This window comes from Pleurodeles waltl, chromosome 3_1 (genome assembly GCF_031143425.1).
Source record: "Pleurodeles waltl isolate 20211129_DDA chromosome 3_1, aPleWal1.hap1.20221129, whole genome shotgun sequence".
Classification (NCBI taxonomy): domain Eukaryota; kingdom Metazoa; phylum Chordata; class Amphibia; order Caudata; family Salamandridae; genus Pleurodeles; species Pleurodeles waltl.
Window position 1 is genome coordinate 278,306,281 of NC_090440.1, and position 21,149 is coordinate 278,327,429.

The window sequence follows — 21,149 nt, forward strand, 5'->3', positions numbered from 1 at the left end:
CCTCAGGTCCCTCACTGTTGGGCAGTCTATCATTTTTAATGCCATCCAGGGTGTAGAGAGGCAGTTGCAACAAACCAATGCATTCCTGGAGGGCATTCATTCTGGTCAGGCAGCCCTTCACCGAGCTTTTTAGACTCTGGCCTCAGCACTGATGGCAGCCATTGTCCCTGTGTCTAGCCTCCCCCCTCCAACTTCCTCCACCCCAACCCAATCCCCTGTACCTCTGCCTATCCCAAGCACACCTACAGACCAACATGCACACATGTCAACACACAGGGGTAGCTCTAGCAAACATAAGCACCACACATCCCACAGGCACTCACGCAAGTATCACACACATGCAGACACACCAACATCCACTGCCTCCACTGTGTCCCCTTCCTCCTCGTCTCCCTCCTCCCTCCCTGTCTCGTCTACACTCACACCTGCATGCACTACCTCTACAGCCACTACGTCCCTCTCCAGCACACCCACCACCACACCCCGCTCATGTGCAGTCACCACCCCCACTACCATTCACACATCCCCTGTGTCCTCTCCCAGTGTGTCTGTGATGCCCCCTCCCAAGATACACAAACGCAGGCACACACCCACCCAACAGCCATCCACCTCACGACAGCCTCCATCGCATGCACCTTCACCCAAAGTCACCAAATGTACACCTCCTACAGCCACCACCTCTTCCTCCACTTCCAAACCCCCTCAAGCTACCCGTCCCAGTGTGTCCCAAAAACTTTTCCTGTCCACCCTTGACCTCTTTCCCACACCTCCCCCACCCCGTCCATCTCATAGGTCCCGAAGTAGCACCTCAGCCACAACATCTCCGGGACCAGTGGTGCCTGTAGTCACCGGAATGTGGAGCGCACCGGCCACCAGGGCAGCAAGTGTGGCACGGAGCCACAGCACACACAGTCCCCCACCTGTGAAGCATCAGAAGTTGGCCAGTGCCCGGCGGGAGAGGGGGAAGACTCCAGCCACCAAAGCCACTCCCAGGGGTCCCGGTGGGAGTGTGGAGTCAGCTGTGACACCTTCCAAGGTGGGGAAGGGTCACAAGAAACCCGGAAAGTCTGGCAAGAGCAGCACAGTGGAGAAGACCACCATCATCCCCGCTGCCCAGGAGGCCACCGCCAGCCCCATCCTAGCTGCCCAGGAGGCCACCGCCAGCCCCAGCACAGCTGCCCAGGAGGCCACCGCCAGCCCCAGCCCAGCTGCCCAGGAGGCCACCGCCAGCCCCATCCCAGCTGCCCAGGAGGCCACCGCCAGCCCCAGCCCAGCTGCCCAGGAGGCCACCGCCAGCCCCATCCCAGCTGCTCAGGAGGCCACCGCCAGCCCCAGCCCAGCTGCACAGGAGGCCACCGCCAGCACCAGCCCAGCTGCCCAGGAGGCCACCGCCATCCCCAGCCCAGCTGCCCAGGAGGCCACCGCCAGCACCAGCCCAGCTGGGCCATGAAGGACTGCCAGCAAAAGGCCCGTTGGGCCATGAAGGACTGCCAGCAGCTAAGACCCTGCAAAGTAGACCGCCATCTGAAGCTCCGCTGAACAGGGCACCGCCATCTGAAGCACTGCTGAACAGGGCACCGCCATCTGAAGAACCGCTGAACAGGGCACCGCCATCTGAAGCACCGCTGAACAGGGCACCGCCGTCTGAGGCACCGCTGAACAGGGCACCGCCATCTGAAGCACCGCTGAACAGGGCACCGCCATCTGAAGCACCGCTGAACATGGCACCGCCATCTGAAGCACCACTGAACAAGGCACCACCATCTGAAGCACCGCTGAACAGGGCACCTCCATCTGAAGCACCGCTGAACATGGCACTGCCATCTGAAGCACCGCTAGCCCATGAGCGGCAGGGGCACTGACGCAACTGGGTCCGTCACGGGGTGAATGATGCACTGTGGCCACCATGCCCCCTCCAGAACCAGTGGGAACTGTCATCCACTACCTCTGTCCTTAACAGGATGAAGCACTCTGGGCACCAGTCCCCCTCCAGAACCAGTGGAGAGATCCATCCACTACCTCTGTCCTTAACAGGATGAAGCACTCTGGGCACTGGTCCCCCTCCAGAACCAGTGGAGAGATCCATCCACTACCTCTGTCCTTTTTTTTTATTTTTGAATATATTTTTATTGTTTTATCAACCAGGTGGTAACTTACAAATAATATAACAGAGATTACAGTATATTCGACACGCGTTGTTCATACCAAACGTTATACGCACATATTGCATGTCTCAGTTCAACCGCAACCCAATTTGGGCATTACAGATTATATTTTTGAATTATACAGTAATTTTTGTATGTGCAAAGTTGGTAGTTGAACAGAGAAATGTAGCAAAGGACATTAAGTGGAGAAATAGAGTGGGGACGGCGGGCACAGCCGAAGAGGGGAGGGGAGAGGAGGCAGACGGGAGGGGGTGGGGGTGGGAGGCCGCAGCGGGGCGGGCCGGATGCCGGGAGGGGAAGAGGCAGCGCCACTCGTTTTCCTATTCTCCAGCGAACCTTCCGGGGGTTCCTTCACAGGTTATTGCAAATTCTGTATTGGTGTATCACTACCCTGAGCGTGTCGGTCAACTAATGTGGTAATGATTCCATTTTCCGCGGAAGTGACGGGGGAATTGGTATTGTGTTATTTTAGGGAGGGCGAACGTCATCTTTGTTTTCTGCAGCTATCACGAATGTGTTCCATACCTCTAGGCCTTTTACTAGAATACCTTTAACCGACAAATTTTGTAGGGTCTGCGTCTCTGCTTTTGCCCAGCGTATTACCTCTTCTCGCCATTGGGCAACCGTAGGGGCGCCCGGGGCCTTCCAGTGCATGGCTATAAGGCGTCTATATAGCACTAAGGCCAGGGCGATGCATTTATATGATCGTTTGTGTTTCTTGGAGTGTGGTGTTATACCCAGTAAACATACTTCAGGAGTGGGGGATAGCGTGATATTCGTCCATTCAGTCAATAACGAAGTTATAGCTATCCATGTGTTCCTGACAGGGAGACATTCCCAGGTCATGTGATAAAAGGAGGCTTCTTCTGTATTGCATCTGGGACATGTCTGGGGTGAAAGGGGGAACATGCGTGTTATACGGTGTGGAGTTAAATAAGTCTGATGTACATAGTTAAACTGTGTATATCGAAAGCGGGGATTGCGCGGGACCTCGCGGGTCATTCTCATCGCCTGCTCCCATGAATTAAGTGTTAAAGGCTCTGGTAACACACTATCGCATCTGTTTTTTGCCTGTTCCTGTTTGTGTTCGGTTTGGGTGGTGAGGATGCTATATATATTTGAAATGCTTGATGAGACGTTGATGTTCCCCAGTAGCTCATGGAGCAATGGGGAGACCTCAGGTTCCGCGTTGCCTTTTTTCCATGGCTCGCGCATTACCTGTCTGATTGCGCCATAGGCTATGAAGCCCCCCTGACCCAATTCGTGTTTGTCGGCTAATGTTTCATATGGTTGAAGTTGCCCGTCTTGGTAAATGTCTCCAAGTGTGTGTATACCTCTGCTGACCCAGGCGTTCAAACCCAGAGTGACTGCAATATTCGCCAGCAGCGGGTGTGCCAATAGTGGTATCCTGGGAGAGTACTGCGGGTCTTTACTGCTTTGCAGTGCATAGCGTCCCCAGGCCCAGTGTGCAGTGGTCAGTAGCATATTACTTGTGTGTCTAGGGTTTGTCCGATTCATAAGGTATTGCAGTACTTCCGTACCTTCGAGAACCGCCAGCACCTTCTGTGCCTCCGCGCAGGTAGGGTTTCCCATCCAGGTGGTAATCCATTGTACCTGGGAGGCTGCATAGTACGCTTCAAACTTGGGGGCGCCCAGCCCCCCTAGATTGAGTGGTTGAGTTATTTTTACTAATGCGACGCGTCTGCGTCCCTTGCCCCATATTAGGTCTGTTAATAGGCTATTCAGTTGTTTAAAAAAGGAGCTCGGTAGTATTAAGGGCAATGCCTTGAAATAATAAAGGAGGCGTGGGAGTACTATCATCTTTGCAATGGCGGTTCTGCCCATAGGAGACAATGGAAGTGAGCACCAGAAGGGCAAGGAACCCCTCGTTGATCTGATCACTTGACCAAGGTTGCCATCTCTTAGATCTTGGTTGTCGTGAAATATGTTTACACCTAGGTATTTGAATGTGATATAACACCATTTCAGGCCCCCCAGGCTTGATTGCGTTCTGAGTATCTCGGGAACCGGGCGCAAGGGGAATATACAGGACTTTGCCCAGTTGACTGTTAGCCCGGCTACTGCACTGTATTCTTTGAGAAGTTCCAGCAAGCCTGGAAGGGACATAGCATGGTCGCGTAGAAAAATCAGCGCATCATCTGCATATAGGGAGACTATCTGGTGTGACTGGCCATCTAGGATGCCCCATATAGGGGCCATTACCCGTAGTCTGGCGGCCAGGGGCTCGATGGCTAGTGCGAATAAGAGTGGGGATAGTGGGCATCCTTGTCTGGTACCTCTGCCGATGTTGAATTTATCTGAAATCGTGTCCCCGATCCTAACCCTAGCCACTGGGCCTGCATATAGTGTTTCCACCCAGCCGATGTATATTCGCCCAAAGCCCATTTGGTTAAGTGTTTCTATTAGAAAAGGCCATCCCAATGTATCGAACGCCTTTTCGATATCCAGGGAGACTGCGACTTGCATCTCCTCGTTTGCTGGGGAGTTTCCCATTAGGCGTAGCAGATTCCTGATGTTGCTGAAGGTGCTGCGCCCGAGTATGAAGCCTGCCTGATCTTGATGGACCAGTTCAGCTATGCGTGGTAGCAGGCGGTTGGCTAAGATCTTGCCTAGTAACTTACAATCAGTATTTAGCAATGATAATGGCCTATATGAGCGAACATCTAATGGATCGCGGCCCGCCTTCAGCAGTACTGCTATCAGCGCCTCCCGGCACGTGTCGGGGAGCTGTTTTCGATCTAGAGCCTCCCTTAACATTGCTAGGTATGGAGTCAAAGTCTGGGGTTGAAACGTGGTGTAGTATTCGATGGGAATACCGTCACTGCCAGGTGCTTTGCCATGCGTTAACTGTTGTAGTGCGTGCTGAATTTCAACTATCTCTATTGGGCTGTCTAACTCTGTCGCTTGGTGGGCAGATAGACGAGTCAGGGTAATACCACCGAAGAAGTCTTCTAGTTGAGTATTGGAGGGAGGTGGACGTGGTTGATATAGTGAGCTGTAGTACTCTCGGAAAGCCTTGTTTATCTCTACCTGCGTATTCACTATCAGCCCAGATTCCAGGCGAATAGCTCCTATGGGGAGATTCCGGCGTTCATTGTTTATGAGCCATGCTAATAATTTGCCAGATCTGTCACCTTCAGCGTGTGTGCGAGCTAAATAGTGACGATAGTCGTAATGCCTGAGGCGGCTATCTGTGTCGGTCCATTTAGAGCGCATGTCAGTAATTTTCGCTAGAGTTATGGTGCCTTTAGCAAGTTCGCATTCAGAGGTTTGGATTTCTTGTTCCAATGTTCGGAGATCGCGCACTAAAGTCTGACGTACTCCGACTGTGGTTGAGATACAAACCCCCTTTATGACTGTCTTATGTGCGTCCCATTCAATAGCTCTAGAGCTAGTTGTCCCAGCATTCGACTTAAAGTATGCTGATATATGAGTGGCTATGTCCTTCCTGAAGGGCGGGTCTTGTAATAATTGCATTTGCAGTTGCCAGGTTGGGATACATGAGCGGGGCTTGCCCCATCGGATTTGTGCTTTGAGTGGACAGTGGTCCGAGGGTACCCTGGCAGAGTACTCTGCATTCGTTATTTTATGTGTTATGTTCTGTGAGGTGAGGATGAGGTCTTTCCGGGTAAACAATTGGTGTACTGGGGAATAGTAAGAGTATTCTCTCTTATGTGGATGTAAGTGCCTCCATACATCAGTCAGCCGTCGCTCTTCTATCCATGTGCTTAATGCTAGGGAATTTTTCGTTGGAAGGGTGGCCACTAATGGGGGATGAGATCTATCTTTATCAACTTGTGGAACGCAGTTCATGTCTCCTCCCCAAATGCATGATGTGGTTAAATCGTTGGTTAGTTGTGATATCGTCGATTGTAAAATTCACCTTGCTTGATATTCGGGACATATAGGGGGTCATTCTGACCATGGCGGTAATTACCGCCATGGCGGAGGTCGGCGGTAGCACCGCCAACAGGCTGGCGGTGCACCGCTTGGCATTCTGACCGCGGCGGTTCAGCCGCGGCCAGAAACGGAAAGTCGGCGGTGTACCGCCGACTTTCCGCTGCCCGTCTGAATCCTCCATGGCGGCGGAGCGGATTCTGACACCCCCTACCGCCATCCTGTTCATGGCGGCTCTCCCGCCATGAACAGGATGGCGGTAGGGGGTACCGCGGGGCCCCCGTAAGAGGGCCCCAAAAAGTATTTCAGTGTCTGCCCAGCAGACACTGAAATACGCGACGGGTGCAACTGCACCCGTCGCACCTTCCCACTCCGCCGGCTCAATTCTGAGCCGGCATCCTAGTGGGAAGGTTGATTTGCCCTGTGCTGGCGGGCGGTCTTTTGGCGGCCGCCCGCCAGCACAGGGCAAATGTCAGAATCACCGCCGCGGTCTTTCGACCGCGGTGCAGTGTTCTGACGGCGGTACCTTGGCGGACGGCCTCCGCCGTCCGCCAGGGTCAGAATGACCCCCATAGTCCATTTATCACGAGCTCCTCCCCGTCCAACAACCCCTTTAATTGTATTAACCTGCCTTCCTTGTCTTTTATGCTGTGTTGTACTGTGAAGGGGACCCCGGGGCCAACCAGATCAGCACTCCTCTAGCGTAGGATGAGTCGCCTGCGCTATATATTGAGCCCAACCAGCATTTTTCCAACCGGGCTGCCTCAGCAGTTGTAATGTGAGTTTCTTGCAATATTGCTATGTGTGTATGGTGGCGCTTTAGAAATGCATGTATTCTATGACGTTTGCTAGCGCCGGCCATGCCCTTCACATTCCAGGTTATTATGTTATAAATAGGTTCCTTGTTCATTGCATTGTATGGGAGTTGGAGGGGGCCATCCAATCTGTGTTAGCTCGACCCCCCCCACCCCATGGGCCCCCCCCGCCCCGCCCGCGCCCGCCCGTCCCAAATAGCCCCATCCAGTGCCCAACCATCTCCCGCGTGTCAGTGAGGAAGAAGAAACCCATAGTGGGTTAAGAGTGGAAGAGAAAAGAGAAAATATTCCAACCAAAAGGATATTACGGACAGTGTCCGATCGTTAAACGAAGTGGCACAACCGGTGCCTAAGATGACTTCCAGGGAAGTCAGGTCCGTTCGGAAACCGTTCAGGTTTAGGGGGTCGTGGATTGGACGAGGTCGGGCCCTTGAGAGACCCACCTTCAGGATATGCCTCTGCCTCTGCTGTACCAAGCTCGTTTGTTCGGTTTGTCAAGGATTCAGTCATTGCCTCTTTGGTTGAGGGCTGCAGTCCGCTGAAGGTTCCCAGGAGTAAGCCCCGATGAAGAAGGCGGGTTGCACCTCAGTTGTCGCCGCCGCTTGGGGAGGACCGTGGACGCCGATCCTTTAATTTAAAGTTCGTCAGCCGATCATGGGGTAAGGTCTGGGCCCACCAGCAGTGGGGAGGGGGTCTGGCTTGTGTCTCCCCCATGTGAGGTAGTGTCATTGGTATCCGATTCGCTCCTAGGGTCCATCATCGCACGGGCAAAAGAGTTAGCGTCTTTTAGTATTTGTGCTTGGTCTAACGCCATTTGCGCTTTAGTGGGGCGAGAGGACGTTTTAGGTTTTTTCCTTTTCTTTCGGGGGCGAGCGGTAGTCCATCCTTCGGTTGGTGTGTCTTCTTTGGTTGGGTCTACCAAGCCCCTTGCATGAATCCATGTCCAAGCATCTTCAGGTGTAGGGAACATTAGGGTTGTCTCGCCCATTACTATGCGTAGTCGTGCTGGGAACATGAGAGAGTAGGTAATGCTTTTTTCACGCAACAGCTGCTTGATCTTGTTATACGCCCCTCTTCTGCGCTGTATCTCCATAGTGTAGTCAGGGTAAGCTGTGACGCTGCTATTTTCCAGCTGGAACTGGTCTGAGGTTCTGAAGCATTGGAGCACTAGGTCTCTTTCCCTATAGTTTAGGAAGCGTGCTATTAGTGGTCGTGGCGGAGCCCCAGGGCGGGGCGGATTGCTCGGGATTCTGTGCGCCCTTTCGATCACTGGTGTTGTACCAGGGAACTGTTCTGTGAGTATGTTTTTCAGCCAGGACTCCAAAAACACCTCTGCTTTAGGGGATTCCATATGCTCTGGGATTCCAAGGAATCTGATGTTGTTGCGTCTGGAGCGTCCTTCAGCTTCTTCCGCTCTGCGTTGTAATTGAGCTATGTCCAGTTCCACTTGTTGCATTTTAGTTTTCATTTCCGATACTTCTGGTTGGACGGTTTTCAGAGTCGTTTCAGTGTCGTGGACCCTTTCTGCTAATTTGCGGTGGTCAGCGCGTAGCAGTGAGACTTCCAGTACTGCAGTGTCAATTTTCCCTTCCAACGAGGATTTAGTGTCCATTATTGCTTGCATTATTTTATCAGATTGGAGGGAATGCGCACGGAGTGTTTCAGCGGGTTGCAGGGAGGTGGTCAGTTGCATGTCTGGGTGGCCGGTTGGCGGGGGAGGATCGCCATCTCCTATTGGCCCTGTCTTGGGGTGTTTTGGCTTGACCATGTTTCCTTGTTGTTCTGTACTGAGTCGTTCCACTGGGGATGGTGGTTGGGGGTTTGCTGGGAGGGTTCACTTATACCTCCGATATTCTTTCCAGTTGTTTCCTTATTTATTAAGGAGTTCCATGGCTCTTGCTATTATGGTTTCCATTTTGATGTTCTTGAATTTGTTTAGCCTCCGTGGGCTAGGGCCCTATTTGTTTCATGAATGCCCCTAGCGTGGCGGCAGCGGGCCCCCCGGGCAGTGTGAAAAGCTCGGCTGGATCCGGCGCCCCGTGCAGTGCCCTGCGCCCGGTGGGGGGGTTATTCGTAAACCGAAGCTACGGGGGAGCCTGTAGCAGTGACCACCAAGGGCTCCACCGATGAAATCTGTGGGCTGTGGGAGGCCGTGCATAAGGTGTTCATCCTTTGGGAGGTTTAGTCTATGCACGTTGGGTCTAGGGCTCACATGTGGCGCCGTGATAGGGAACGATGTTTCTCCCCTCGTGGTCAGCTGGGTAGGCCCCGGGAATTTAATGCTGGCATCTACCACTATCAATCGGACGAGGAGTGTCTCACGCTCCCCTATTCGGGCGTCGGTTCGGAGGACGTTCAACAAGGGACGAGAAGGCCAGGCGCTCGCCCTACCCCCTCTTAATTCGGCACACTGTGTGCTCGAGCGTCGGTCCCGCGTAGGCAGCAGGACGGGCCCCGAGCATCTGGTGCCGGCATCCACCGCTCCCCAACGTTCCTCGGGGATGTGCGGCACGAAGGGCGCCTCCCGCTTCTCAGTCGCGTCGCTGGGGTCTAGAGATGTCCAACGAGGGGCGAGGGGGCTGAGCTCTCTCCCTACCTCCTCTTTGTTCTGCACGCAACGCGCTCAGGCGACGGCCGCGATCCCCTCCGATGGCAGCCGCTCCAATCTGGGAACGCCGGGTCCTCTGTGGCGGCCGCGCCCTCCGATGCGCCGCTCCCCTGGAGCTTTTATTTATGCCCGGCAATGATCGCGCTGTGATCCCAGGCGCTTTGGATCACAGCAGGGCGCAGGATTTTGGTATAACGGTGGGCCGAGAGCGGAGCTCTGCGATTAAGCTGCCGCTCCGGCCGCCATCTTGGCCACGCCCCTGCTACCTCTGTCCTTAACAGGATGAAGCACTCTGGGCACCAGTCCCCCTCCGGAACCAGTGGAGACTGTCATCCACTTGTGAGACTGTGGCTTTGCACTCCCCAGGATTGAACAGTGGGCAGACCACCCACTGTAGAGACTTGAGAGACTGTGGCTTTGCACTCCCCAGGATGGAACAGTGGGCAGACCACCCACTGCAAAGACTTGTGAGACTGTGGCTTTGCACTCCCCAGGATGGAACAGTGGGGAACCCACCCACTGTAGAGACTTGAGAGACTGTGGCTTTGCACTCCCCAGGATGGAACAGTGGGCAGACCACCCACTGTATAGACTTGTGAAACTGTGGCTTTGTACTCCCCAGGATTGAACAGTGGGCATGTGGCCCCCTCGTGGATTTGGTGTTGAGCACTCAAGCGGCTGAGGTGCCCCCCCTTTCCCTCCCCGTGAGGTGCCTGTTTTCTTGCTCTATGATGCCCCTGCAGTGTTCTCTCCATCATGGTCGGGGATCTTGTGTGGGCCTCGCCCATACCGTGTGGTCCCAGTGTTCCACGGACTTTCTTTGTGCAGTACCTGGACTACTAAGCTTGGTGTATATTTTGTTTATGGTGTATCTATATATTTTTGCATACTTGATTTTAATATATTACAATGGTTACACTCATTTCCTTTTGTCTTTGCATTCTTCCGAGGGGGTTGGGGGGTGTAACTATATTGAATCATGATGTATTAGTGTGTGTGTGTTGTGGTGGGTGTGGGTGGGGGTGGGGGTGTTGCGTGTGTGTGTCCCTGTTTTTTGCCTCACCCCTCCCCTGTGTCGTAGGTGCAGTACTCACCGTGGTCTTCGCCGCCAGCGTTCGTGCTCCTGGTAGAGGAGCAGGAAGACTATCGCAGGTAGGATTTGGAGTTCCGGTTCCATGGTGTCCTCGTTCCTCGTGGAGTGTGTAGAGGTGAGCGTTTTCCCTTCGAAATTCCTGTGTCCGCCGTGTTTTTATCCGCGGTGAATCCGCCCCGGAAAAGGTGGCGGATTGGCCTGTCATAATAGTGTGGGCGGTACATTGTCTCCCGCCTGTCTGTTGGCGGTGACCGCCGCACTGTTTGTTTGTATTGCCATGGCGGTCGGAGTGTTAAAGTGGCTGTCTTTGTTGGCGGTTTCCGCCACGGTCGTAATTGCAAATGTTTTACCGCCGGCCTGTTGGCGGTCTTACCGCCGCTTTAACACTGTCTGCCAGGGTTGTAATGACCACCCATATTTTTTGCTGGTATTATGGCTCTGTGCGCTGTGAAACTGCCACTTAGTGCCACAATGTATGCGCACTTTCCTCATACTAGAAATGTCAAATTAGTGCACCCAATGATTGTAATAACGCTTCAATCAGGCCATGGTAACATCGCAGACAGAGGGGTCAACAGTAACCATGTAGCAGGGATTACTCACCTGGAATGTGCTCAGAAATGAATTTTTAAAAAATGGCAACATCAATAGCTATATAGAGATCCCTAATAGGGGGATCACATAAACTGAAACCAAACATGTTTAGAGCTTTTGTCAGGTAGCAGGGATTGGGGTTTGGCTTACTGCTTTGTGTGGCCAGTCCACTTGTATGTGGTACTTTATGTCTGCTCATGCTGGGTGTCCATCAGCAAAAGCTATTGGTTATTGTGAAGTGCTTGCACTTTCTAGACTGATGCTGCATACATGTGGAAGATACACATGTGGCAGCACTTTTTCCAGTGAGCTACAATATCCAGAAGGCCACCAACACTTACGTATTTCTAGAAAGATGGTGAACATCTATGATTATTCCAGATTTCCCTTGCAGAGCCCTGTTGTTTCTTCTAGTATTGTTTGTGTGGGCTATTGCATCACAGAGAAATATCCTAAAATGTTGATGAAAACAAACTTTGAACTATTTTCTTGAACATTACTATGTCCTGAGAAGACTGGGCAGGTTTTTCCAGATTTCCCTTGCACAGCCCTGTTGTTTCTTCTAGTATTGTTTGTGTGGGCTATTGCATCACAGATAAATATCCTACAATGTTGATGAAAACACATTTTGAACTATTCTTTTGAACGTTAATATGTCCTAAGAAGCCTGGGCTTAAATTCTCCTAAACTCCCTTGTCAAGAAACAAGGAAGACTGCTAAAGTGGATCATTGCATATACTTTTACAATGTCTTGTATAAGATATAAGAGTTTTAGTAAACATATAACATTGCTAAGATTGGAGTACAGCAGGACATTAACAGTATCGGTTATCCTTCCAGATTTAACACGTCATGTTGTTCATCTTTTTCAAGAGAGTTTGGTGTGATGACACTTGAGGTAGTTATCCAAAGCACATGGAACAGTTATAGTGAGATATTTATTGTGTGTGCGTAGAAAGTACAAAATGTTGATTACACAAGATAGTGATCAGGTATATCAATATACAACTCAAGATATGTTTTGTAGTCTTAATAAGACACTTAAGATATCTCCTATGCCTTGTAGGGATTTACTGCATTATATAAACCTCATACACCAGCCGAGTGAAGGGGCAGAATTGCTGGAGTTTTGTTGCACTGTTTTCTCTCTTTTCCCATTTGCTTTTCCCTGATCATTGGTGGAAGTAGTGAGAGAGAGCAAGGGACATTGCTCCTGTTGATTCATAAAGACAAGATTAGTGCAATCTAATAACTCGAAGCATGAAGAGAAAAGAGGACAAGGATTCTGCAGATGGTGGAAGGCTACAACCATCTTGGATATGAGATTCTGGATAAATTTGCAGGAGACTGAAAAGGAAGTGTTGAAAAAGGAGTTTGCTTTTGGTTGGAAAGTTGCCAGTACTGAGTTTAGGGAATTACTTGCAAGTTCACAGGATAAGAAATTCACCTCACTGCTACATTCTCAAGACACTACTTGTCCTGTTAAGAAACATCAAGAAGGAAGAAAACCCTCTGTGGCTGATGTCGAAAAGAAAACCCAAAGACCGGTGGCTACTGCTGGCACCCAGGGACTGAAGCTACTCACACAAGGTCAGGTGGCTGGCTTCCTTTTAGACTGGACTTTGAGAGAGCACTGACTGTTAAGAGATCTGGTGCTGAGAAGACTTGGGTGTGGATTTGAAGACTGTGGCAGAGACAAAGAAACACTTTTCCAGCAGCAGGAATGTGGTGGGACTTTAATTTTCTCAACCTCAAGAGAACTGGAACAGTATGTTGAAAGTTCCCCACGGTGGACAGGATATTCTTTTTAATCCCGCTCAAATCTTTTGCAACAAAGCAAAAGTCTTCATCAGGACCTCATTGTGTCTAATTTCATTGAGTCCTGTTTGGCCACAGCATCCAGCCTTGCCCTGCAGGGGAAATTCAAGAAGCAAAAAAGTGACTAAGTTTGAAGATAAAACTTGGGACTGGAAAGGGGTAGTGTATCTATTATGGTGGCGAAGTGACCTTGGCAGTTGGACACAGCTTGTTCCGTTTGCTGCTTTTGGTACCAAAACAGAAGACTCATTCAGGAGCTTGACAACAATGCATTTGACTTTAAGGGAACCTTGCAGGCTTTAGCATCCTACCTTGTCATACTTGAGGACTTTGGTAACGGAACAAAATCTAATTCTCAAAGTAAAAACTTTATCCTATGTGAGCCGCTTGGGCTACTCAAACCCTATTCCATTGCAGTTAATCGGAAACTGTGCCATGCTAGCTGTCAATTGTGAACCCTGACTTCCAGTTGGCGTGGCTTTTTAAAATAAAACTTTACAAATCTGTTGCTTCTATTTGCATTATCCAATTTTAATCATCGTTGTGTTCTTTTGCTTCTTAACATTTTCCTGATTCTAAATTGGTCTGGGCATTTTATTTGTTTGTTGTTTGGTATTCCTTGAATTTAACATTTATTTCTCTGGGGAATTGCCTGCTGTGTGTGCCGTAGTAAACAGAGGTTACTCAGGGATTTTAGATACGTACGTTGTGAGCTTTGTTATTATGATGGTAGTGAATCCCTCTCCCAAATTAATGACCCAGTATCTCACAACAAGCCCCCCTGACAAAATTGCCTGAACCTGCAGGACCACATCATCTTCAAAAGATAATGGCATTTATAAGGCATTCACACACAACACACTACCCTACATAGCCATAAAAATTGCTATCTCTGTGAGCCATAATAAAATGCAAAGTCATGGTGTTCTCAGGCTGGAAATCAAAAAGTTGCAAAACAGAAAGGACTAGAAGCCAGGACTGGACCTATCAGCATGTGCTCCCAGGGCCACTCGTTCTCTACGCTTGAAAAGAAACAGAAAATTATGGCCCTCTGCCAAACTCCCAACAGGGTGTTCGCCGCCATATTGGTGACCACCCTGCCGGACCTATTAAGCGTTTCCCACTAAGCCGGCAGGCGGAAACCTTAGCTTCCGCCCGCCGGCACAGTGGGAAACATGCTATAGCATTGTCTCCAGCTCGTAATCAAACAAGCGAAAATGCTGTTGCCCGCAGGGTGCACCAGCTCCCTAGCAATGTTCACTGTCTGTACAGGAGACAGAGAAGATTGCGATGGTGCTAGACAGGGGTACCCCTGCACTGCCCATGCCAGCATCTAGTCCCTTTCATACTCCACTAAGAATCTCCTTAACATCTCAGGTGAAAACATGCCATAATAAAATCATACATGATGCCTCAGTGTGCATATCTATAATGCTAAGACGAGATACCACATCTAGCAACTGTATTAATTAAAGGGATGGAAGCCTTGCATAATTAGGAGAAAATCAACAAATACTTTTTTCCATAAAGGAAAGGATGCAGAGAAGAGATTTAATAAATGCACAAGTCTAATCAGGAAATACCACGAAAAGGATAATTCATAGAACAATATAAATCTAATGGACATTTTCTAATATTAATGTGAAAAATTGTATTTTTGGACACCTTTGTTATAACATGAATAACAAGATTTCTGTTTTTATTTTCAAGGTGGTACTTGCACCTGTGCCTCAACATGTAGTGAGCATCCGGACGCTTGTCAAGCTGCATTACAGACAGGTGAGGTCCTTGATCTGACGTGTACAACTAAGGAAGTATTGAATTGCGTCTATCAGATTCGTGGGAGATTACAAGTGGGATCTTGAGGGTCCCTTTGGAAATGAGGACTTACTAGGGTAATTGGCCATTGTGGATCTGATTTGCCTGTAGTACCCCGTATCTCCATGGTTGTCACATTGAAATTTCAGCAGTTTTCAGCAGCCAACATCTCTGTGTGAAAACAAACAGACCCAAGGGTGTACTGAGCACCTCTTAATTCTAATGGGGCCAGTAAGATGTGTTATTGACCCATCAGAATTAAAAGGCTGTCCTCAAAGTCTACAGACTAGTATAATTATCAAGTTTTATTTACAAAATTGTAGCATTGTCTTTAAAATTGCTTCATGAAATTTGCAGTAACAACGTTAATCAAACCACAGGTGAGTTGAGGGGTGCCTACCTTAAACAGAAAAATGGTATGTAAACTGATCAATTAATACCAATGTCCTAATTATGAGTGCCCCATAATTCCAGGAGAGCCTGTAATGGGAGTTATTGGCAACATCGAGGCATTTTAATGTCATTGATAGAGAGTCAAAGTTATGGAAGGTCTCAGTGATGGACTAGAACTAATGCTTGTTTCAATGTTGAACTATTTGTATGTCTCAGTGATGATGGTTGAAGCTATTACATATATCCCATTAACTGCTGCACAAATGGAAAACGTTTATAGTCACCTGATTACCACTCATTTTACCTGTTACACACCTGTTTAGTCTTATAGTAAAATGTATTTGTTTGATCTGGGTTTAACACATTAATGAAATGATAAACCTTCATTATTTTAAAGTAATTCCTTTCCCCAAAATCACCAACAAAACACTATTGTTACCTCACTGCAAACAAATGTGCAAACATGCCATAACAGTTACTGCCTTCATAATAAAAAGTGAGTACAGAACATCTGCAAAGGTGAAACCATATGTTACTCTCAATTTATTTCTAAATATTACCCCTTCAGTTCCTCTGTACGATTTTGTAGTGGGAAGTTGAATAAAGTTCTAAAACTCAAAAGTACATTTGTCAGACATTGATGGTGGGCTACTCCTGATGAACAAACTTTCCTTTGAACTGGAGCAAAAATTTCACCAGTGGAATAAGTACCAATGCTTCATCTTCCAAGAGCACCAAGAGGATGAATCTGCATGTTGGGTTATTGTGATGATAAAAACACAAGGTTGAGAAAGCTCTCAGTGACTAAACATGCCCCTCTGTGGCTTATGTTTGGCACAAGGTCAGACTGTGTGGCTTCTTAATTTAGGTTACCTCTTTGGTTATTTAAACAGTTTCTTTCTCTCCAGGTGGCAAGTTTGTTATTTTCAGGATGGGCAATGATTCACTTTCCGAAAACAGCTTGTTGGTACAAACTGTGTAGATATTGCAAGAATTTAAAAAAACACTTCAGTCAAGTGATGGTAGTAAAATAGACCTCAGATTGGCTCCATATCACAGCAGGCACTTCCCGTAGCTGTCAAAATGCATCAGTAAGTTTAGTTCTCTTTGCTAACATCTCTTTCAAGTGTTACCAGATGCAACACAAATTTTCAATGATTAAAATTGATATTGAGTACCATTAAACTGAACATACTAAGCAATTTTTAAAAACAAGGTAATATTTCTCTTAATTGTATCCTGCTTATATAGTTTCATTTCAGGGTATGTTTTACTGATCAGTGATCAAGGAAATCAACAATGAAAGATTTTTTGAATATTACTTATACTAAGGGACTGGAATCCGGACATACAAGTCTCTTGCTTCTTCTATACAGTGCCATGCATAAAGCATATCACACATCCATGCCTTCAACATTCAGAATTGTTACTGCAGTCTGTAACCTTTCTGTATCCCTTTGGACTCACAACTTCCAAGTCACACAATCATCAATGTACTTTGGTCTACTGCTGTATGCATGATGGACATGTTTTTGGCCCGAGTGATCAACAGTGGCAGAGATTAATTTAAATATTCCTCCCATCATTATGGGCCCGATTACGACATTGGCGGTCAGAGGACTGCCAATGCCACAGTGGAGGTCAGACCGCTGTGGTTGCGGTGATCCGACCACCACATTACAAGGTTGGCTGGCAGACCCACCAACCTACTGCTGTCCCCACCAGGATCTTCAATCCCACAGGCTGACAGCACGTGCAGATTGTAATCAGCCAGAGCTGCGCTGAACGCTGCACTGCCCTGCTGATTACAGCCTTGTTCTCTGCCATCCTTTTCATGGAGGTACCATAGGTAGAGGGGGCCACAGGGTGGCCTCCGCACTACCCATGTCAGTGGCATAGTCTGTGCAGGGGTCCCCCTACCACCACCCTCGAAATGTGCACTGTCTGCTGTGCAGACAGTGTGCATTTCGAGGGTGCTGGTGCCTCTGCGTGCGGCAGCATTGCCGCTGGCTCAATTATGATCCAACAACAATGCTGTCGCTACTTTCCCACTGGAAAACACAACAGAGGCCTAGATAGACCCAAACCAGTCTGGGGTTACTTGTGTTCCCATCTGGAGGAGACCTGTGGCTTGGCAGTTTGGGATAGAATTTCCCCATTGGAGCAGGACCAAGAGTGACTGCATATGGCTGGTCCCTGTCTTTAGTGGCATGATGAGCAGCAAATGATGCACATTAATGTGACGGAACAAATACCAGTCACTGAGATTAAGTAAAGCATTTTGCCCATCACTTGCTGTTTTTTTTTTTTTAAAAGAGGGCAGAGCAAAGCAGAAGGCAGAGTACCAAATTTGTTGCAGGGTTACGGTTTACAGTTGGTTGACACATGAGAATTGCCTTCCTCTTCTTATTTCAGCAATCAGATCCAGGTCTGCTAAATGTTCCGAATGTCCAATCTAACTTTAGTGTACGAAAAAGGTTGACTTTTAGACAAGCAAATTCCAGGGGACCTATTCACAAACTGCAATTTGTAGTATGTCTAGTAATACTACAGTAGTAGTATTAATAAATGATGTTTATAAATTCAGATGTAAATATCGACCTCTCCTGTCATTTCTATAAGGATATCCTCACTTTTGTAAGTTGCTTAGGAGTAAATGTGGGAGAAACCAGGGGCACTGATTGAAAAATGGGCATACTTTACTGAAAAGTAGATTGGGTTTAGGGGAGAGTAAGGAAGTGTTGAGTATTAAGGAGGGTTAGGGAAAAGGCATACACACACCCACAAAAGAGTAAACCTATTGCTATTCCTAAACTGAACTTTTAAAGTTACTAGAGCCAAAAAAGACCAACAAATGAGTAAAGGTACTGCAGCTCTGAAATACTGTAAGTCCAGCACCACACATTGCCAACCACTGGTACTGCAAACTCCTGTCTTACAAATCAATAGCAGTAGGGACTTAAAAATCCATAGAAAATAATAATAAATTATATTAAATTAATAAAACTATTTAAAATATATATATATGTAATGTAATGTTAAAAAAGTAAACATGAAAATAATAATTGTTTAGTTGTAAAATGTTTGAGTAATCTTTTTTAATGCTCTACATTACTTGTAATAACTATTAATATGTTATAAAAATGTTTTTTCTTACTTTACTTTAGGTGGGAGTTTGTATAAATTGAAACTTATAAATAATTTATATTTAATTTAATACAATTAAATTTGTTAGCTATTTAATCCATAGCAATGCTGTAGTGTTTGTGTTAATTTTGTTTTAAAACAGATATATTAGTTTACATTAATATTTAACATACAAATATATATACTATTTTTTTCAAGTTAATTAAACTTTTTATTTACTTTTCCCTGTACTTTTCCACAGAGATTTCTGCCATTGAGGTGGAGCTCACCCTATAGCTAACTATAGTGAAATCTAAAATGTGTAATTAATTTGTTATATTTGGGTTAAATGCAGAATAAAAATACTACAGCACTATTAACTTAATTTTGAATTAACTAACACATTTAAAAATATTAAGTTAATGAAATGTATTTGGTAAATGTTTGTGTTTACCTACTGCATGTTAACAATACAAATTGTTAAGCATAGAGTTTATTAAAAATTAATTTATTTTTAAAATAAAGTTACATTTATTTTTAAATTGCATTAAATTAGAGTTATTTAAAAATGTTACCATTAAACAAAATGTATTGTTACAATAAATATATATATATATTATGTTGTTTCCGCTGGTCAACCCAGTGGAAACAGTGCAGCGGCTTTGGCCTCAGCTCCCTTACGGAGCCGAGGCCAATGCCACTGCACACCAGCACCATCCTAATGCGCACTGTCTGCAGAGCAAACAGTACGGATTCATAGGGTGCTGGCAGGGGGGTCCTCTGCACTGCCCACAACATGGTCATGGCAGTGCAGGAACCCCCTCGTAGCCCTCAGCACTGGCTTTCCGCCAGGCTTGAAAGGCTGTCAGAAACTAAAGTCATGATAAGCACGGAGGTGCCTCCGTGGCTGACCACAACCTTGACCACCCCTGACTTATTGGGATCCATGATCCTGGTGAAGGCGGCGGTCCCCGGTGATCCGACCCCCAGGATCGTAATCTGGAGGTTGGACCGCCAAACTCAGAATTAGACCCTTAGTTGTGTAGAGAGGCCATTCCTTGTTGGTGAAACCGAACAGCTACTGAAGGTAGTACATGGGTTAAGAAAGCTGGTTCTTTCTTTGCTCATGTCTGTGTTGTACTTGGGAGTAATTTACCAAACAGTTTCCCCTTGCGTTGCTAACGTGTGTCACAGTAAGTCAGTGATGACATCAGGACTATACTGAGTCATTAATTTGTGGGAAAGTATCAAGAAAAAAATGCAACAACAATATTTACTTGCAGGTGTTTGTAGTGATAGTATTCCTTCAAGAGGGAACATACCTAGGGCCAGATATACAAAAGGATATAGTTGTTGTTGTGGTGACACAAGAGCAACGTACGCCTTAAGTGAGATTTAAAATGCCAAACAGAGTCACCTTGTGCAGCTCTGCATGGCATGGTAAATCTGGAGTAACACAGCGTAGAGTGTGTCGCTACCTTGTATTACTCTGCCTTGGGAATGTGTTTCATAGGTGCATTCCCACGCATCCACCCATGTATTTTGGCACACTCCCAGATTTATTACCATTAGTAAGCCTCAGAATAACAAAAAGCTATGCCTTCTCAGGGGAGATGCAAAGAAGAGAAAAAACTTTATTTCTCCTCATTTTTCTCTTTTGAAGTGTTATGCATTCTGTGGCTATGTCCATTCCTGCACAAAAAACAATCCTGCCTGCAATGACAGCACCCTTGCAGGATTATGCATGCATTAGTGCTAGGCTGCACTGTGTGCACCAGCTTAGGGAGAGAGCAGGAATGCACCATATATTAGTAGATACGTCACATCCCCGCACCCTCCATATGGCAGAGGGCTGCAATTTCTCTTGCAGCGTTGCTCTGCACCACATCTTTGTAAGTCAGGCCCTTGGTAAATTGCTCTACATTGTCAAGACAATTCAGGGGGTCCAAAAGAAGAAAACTCAAAATATGTTTAGAGGACGCTGTAAGAATGTTACAGCCTGACTGGATTCAGTACAGAGGGCCAGAGGCATACCATTCCTACATTTTAAGCTCAAGTATGAAGTAGAAGCTAAAGCAGAAGACAGTGATCACATTACAGAGGTGGAATTCCTTTAGATTCAGTTCTAAAGGAGGTGGAATGTCATCACCATCATAGTTGCCAAGTTCCTCTTCACATACCAGGAAGTTGAATTCACAAGATTAAAGGGATGTATGAACTGTGTAGGCCTTAGTGTGGCCTTCCCCCAAAATATTTGCCTTTCGCCCTCCAATTTTTCAGAATTCGTTTTTGCTGGCCTTAGGACTCTGTGCACTTTACCACTGCTAAAGTACTTGTGCTCACTCTCTAAAATATGGTAAAATTGGCTTACACCTGATTGTATACTTAATTCACTTTTACGCTCTGATAAAGTAGTAAATCAGATACCCAGGGTCTGTAAATTAAATGCTACCAGTGGCCCTGTCACACTTATGGGAGAAAGCAGAAAGCTGCAAGAGTGAGCTGAAGGGGCAGGGAGTGGCTTTAAATGGATTGAAGAGGCCCGAGATGGCTTTAGGATCACGCTGCCTCAGTTTTCCGTGTTCACACATTTAATTACAGCAGCCGGATGTTTAAGACACAGGCTTTGGGCACTGGAAGGTTTTTATTTACAACTGAAGCACTGTGTAGCCCATGGTGCATGGTGCTGTGTAATTAAAAGGTTGGAAATTTACTTTTATGTTTTGCATGTCCTGGTAGTGAAAAACTCACAAATTTGTTTTTCAGTGCTTTGAGGGCTACCTCTCCCATAGGATAACATT

The 21,149-nt window shown here is 47.2% G+C and overlaps 1 protein-coding gene across 1 annotated transcript in view; it reads left to right on the plus strand.

Annotated features, from left to right (window-relative positions):
* The window catches only part of ENTREP2 (endosomal transmembrane epsin interactor 2), a 1,414,698-nt gene that overhangs the window by 1,361,689 nt on the left and 31,860 nt on the right, over positions 1-21,149 (plus strand). Inside the window, exon 10 of the mRNA XM_069222382.1 lies at positions 14,722-14,790. Within this exon, the coding sequence (XP_069078483.1) occupies positions 14,722-14,790 (69 nt within the window). The remainder of the gene's footprint in view (positions 1-14,721; positions 14,791-21,149) is intronic.